We start from the raw sequence: 3,786 nt of genomic DNA, 5'->3' as shown, positions 1-3,786 counted from the left end.
GATTGTGTGTCTCCTATTATACTGCCTCGTCGACATCATCAATAGCATCAGGGCAAGCAATTGTTAAGAATCAATCATGGAAAATGTATCGCGTGGCAAGACAAAGCATGATTAGGGGCAGGCAGACACATATGTGAACAGCCGTGAGCATGTGGAGATTGATTAAGGAGATGGGAACCAGACGGTGATGGTTAATTGTTGCAAAAGATTGGCTCTGGTTATGAAACTGTCAACATGTTGCTCTGATCTGATGCCATTTCGACATGTAGCCAAGAGGGGAAACATATCTGAACAAGATTCATCCAGAAGATTTCCTTTCTCTTGGCCGAATGAATACTCTGTTTGATTTTGGTTCTTCTTGGCATCTCTGAAGAAGCAGAGCACGCAAGGGGACGAACTAACATCCTAATCTAATCATCATCATCATCTACTAGGTCCCCAAAAAGTTAAGCTGTTGTTTGAGGCGGCAGCGGCAGCGGCAGCGGGCGGATCTATGTCCATGGGAAAGAACACCGAAGAAAAAAGAATTGGAAAATCCTGCTCTACTTAAGAATTAATCCTCCTCCTCCGTCGAGGCTTCCGGTGGCTGATCACCGGATGCGGTTGCAGAGGCGGGAGACGTCGGAGGGGCGGACGGGCTTGAGGAGGAAGTCCTCGGCGCCCTCCTCGAGGCAGCGGGTGATGCGGTTGGGCACGTTCTCCGACGACATGATCACCACGGGGATCTCCCGGAGCTCCGACGACTCCTTGACGCGCTTCAGCAGCTCGTACCCGGTCATGCCGGGCATCCAATAGTCGGTGATGATCATGTTCACGTCCGTGATGAGCCCCAGGCCCAGCAGCTCCAGCGCCCGCGTCGCTGAGTCCACGGTGGTCACTGCAGCACAGAAGAAAGGCAGGTTAGAACATATACAACGAGGATGGATCGAGCGGCCGTCCAATTTCTTGAAGAATCGCCGGAGCGCGGCTTGATTGGATTGGGACTGATTCGATTTCTCACCTCTGTATTTTGAGCTGCGGAGGATCTTGGCGATGACGGCGCGGTCGACGACGCTGTCGTCGACGGCGAGCACGTGCAGCTCGGCCTGGACCTGGACCTGGACGACGACCTCGTCGGCGTCGGTCATCAGCGGCACCACCTTGCGGTCGCCGGCGGGGGCGGGCGCCACCTTGGCGGCCATGGCGGCCGGCAGGGTCATGGCCGGAGCCTGGGTGGGAGCAGCCGCAGCCATCAGTCGATCAAACTCGCCGGAGCAGCAGGAGTAGTAGTATGTAACGGCGAAGAACTCGTCTGAAGGATGGATGTGTTGATGCGGTGTTGGTTGGGTTGGCCGCGACGCGCGGCGGTATATATACAGGGCCGGGGGGAGGCGGAAAATAAATGCGGGGGAAATCCTGCGAGATCTCGAAAGGGATCCTAGGCTCGCGGATCGAGCGAAACCCAGCCCCCCCGGTGGGGCCCCGGCCCGATCCGGCCGCGGATCCGCGGGCCCCGCGGCCCAGCCCGGGAGATCCCCGCCGGGATTTTCCTGCCGAGCCCCTCGCTTTCGCTCCGCCCGTCGTCGTCACTCGTATGCCCCGCGCTCACGCACACCGTATGCTCTCTGCGTATCTTCTCTTCTCCCCCCTTTTTCTTTTCTCTTCTCTTGGACAAGTCGCAAGTGGGGAGGAGATGGGATTTGCGTGCATGGGGCACGCACAACCTGCATCACTTTTTTTTTAGTTTTTCTTTCTGGGCCGGCTGGCTGGGATTTTATTTGGTCTTTCCGGGCGGCAGCAGGTGATCCGTACCGGGCGGGCTCGAGGATTTGCTTGAAAATTCGATCTTCTTGGGTGAGCGGCGGCAGGATACGGATTGATTTCGGAGATTCACCAGTGATTCGTGAGATCATCGGGCGGTTTGGTTTGATTTCCTTCCGTGCGTGGAAGGGTCACTTGCCCCTTCGATTCCCACCCTCCTCTTGCATCACAGCTGCTGGTGATCCATCTCACCTCACACGCGATCTCTTCCTTCCTTCCTTCCTTTCACTCCCAGCCCAGCCCACGTACGTGACGCACCATCAACGTCGTGCCGTGCGTGCATGGCAGGATCCCCGGATTTCATTCGGATCGGTCGGCCTCCGCGCCGCGATCGCTCGGGCGGTACGGGCCATGTACGCACGCCGGGCGCCACCGACCGGTCGCTCGTCATTGCCGTATCGCGTCGCGTGATCTTCCTTCCAACACAGGCGGGACGGACGGAAGGGGACCAACAAGGGCAGGCGAGCGACCCGGCCCGTACGCGTCCACGCGTCCCATGATACGCTGCAGAGATCGGGCGCGCGGATCGACTCACGACGACATCGACCGGACGGACGGACGGACGGACGTCGGTGGCGTGGCGTCTGACTAGAGTGCCACTCTCTCGTACGGCTCCTAGGCAGCGGCGGTTGATGGTAGGGGTTCAGAGCGAGTGAATGTCCATGGCAGAGTACGTACCGATGAATCTGGATTGCGGATGCTGCTGTACTGGAAAAGGTGATCGCAGAATCGGTTGCGGCAGGCCGTGCGTCTGCGCTGGGATATGAATGAATGCTCGTGACGTAGTACGTACCGGATACAGGAACCTTCCTCGCTACGCGAAATCGTGATCGATCGCGGCCAGCTAGCTGCATCCTGCGTTCGTGGACGCAGATCTTTCTGTTTTCCGCAAGAGGAAACGTAGGCACGATTTCGGCGACGATCTGATCAACCGGTGGACTACCTTTCTGGTGCGTGTTGCTTTTGTGAGATCGTAGTACTTTCATCGGTTCGACTGATTCTATCTTTGTCATGGAGCAAACGCCAAGAGTTTTAGCTATTGCTTTAGTACTAGTGCTTTCTCCGTCTCACATTAAAATGAATGTACCTAACCGTACTTCATTTCACTAAAATTTGGTGTACTAGAGAAACGAGCAAGAGTGCAAGACAAAAAGTTACCATATCTTCCCTGCAAGACTATATTTCCGACTACGTTCATCAAGTCAGAGAGGGCGGCGTAATGCCTTCCTACATGCGAATTTTGTACCCGTAGGACAAATTACACACTGCAGCAAAAAAATGAAGGCGATGATACTTACCTAGAATAAGGAACAGACCAGTGAACTCTCTTTCTTTTTCTTTGCTAATGCATAGTCGAGGACGTGGGGTGGGCATAGCCCAGTGGTTGGGGGCGCATGATTGTAAACCCAACGACCAGAGTTCAATCCACGTCGGGGACGAATTTCTGGAATTCTCATGAGGGATGCTTCTTCTATATCAATAAACCGTGGGTGCTAGTGCCCATGGAGTTTCATTTTTTTTTGCTAATGCATAGTCCTCGGATAAAATACCATAAGCGACAATGCTAAACATGATAGAAATAAAATTACTTTTTATCAAATATCACATATAATGCCTATAAATACTTTGTGTACCGTGTTTCTAGACCGGAGATATAATTATTGTATTCACTTTGATAGGACACCATATAATTTAGTGGGAATTTAAACCATCCAAAGCACAATCCATTCTATTAACTAAGTGGCATTTAATTCTAGCACATCTAATTTCTCAACATCGCAGGAACCTGGAGAAAATTACATATTTCGGTACATATGAGTAGGAAAAGGGAGTGTTGCCATATTAGTGCTATGTAACCTTCACGATTTGAAAAGATATATTGCGCAAAAAACCTAATGAGCGCCCATTTTAATAAATGTGAATGGAAGAGAAAATGTTTGAAAGTCTCTTACTTGCGCGAAGTCACTACAATTTGAGCGTCCTCGT

General features: G+C 52.7%; 1 protein-coding gene across 1 annotated transcript; it reads right to left on the bottom strand.

The window, feature by feature from the left end:
- Positions 1–218: 218 nt before the first annotated feature.
- Positions 219–1,352, bottom strand: LOC123047346 (two-component response regulator ORR6). Its single transcript, XM_044470873.1, has 2 exons — positions 1,001–1,352; positions 219–877 (listed from the first exon to the last, which is right to left on the bottom strand). Exons 1-2 carry the CDS (start codon positions 1,230–1,232, stop codon positions 591–593), a joined length of 519 nt encoding a protein of 172 aa, XP_044326808.1. The 5' UTR covers positions 1,233–1,352; the 3' UTR covers positions 219–590.
- Positions 1,353–3,786: the final 2,434 nt, after the last annotated feature.

The sequence above is a fragment of the Triticum aestivum genome, chromosome 2B (assembly GCF_018294505.1).
Source record: "Triticum aestivum cultivar Chinese Spring chromosome 2B, IWGSC CS RefSeq v2.1, whole genome shotgun sequence".
Taxonomy (NCBI): domain Eukaryota; kingdom Viridiplantae; phylum Streptophyta; class Magnoliopsida; order Poales; family Poaceae; genus Triticum; species Triticum aestivum.
Note: the sequence above shows the minus strand (reverse complement) of the source record. Positions and strands in the feature narration are given on the sequence as shown.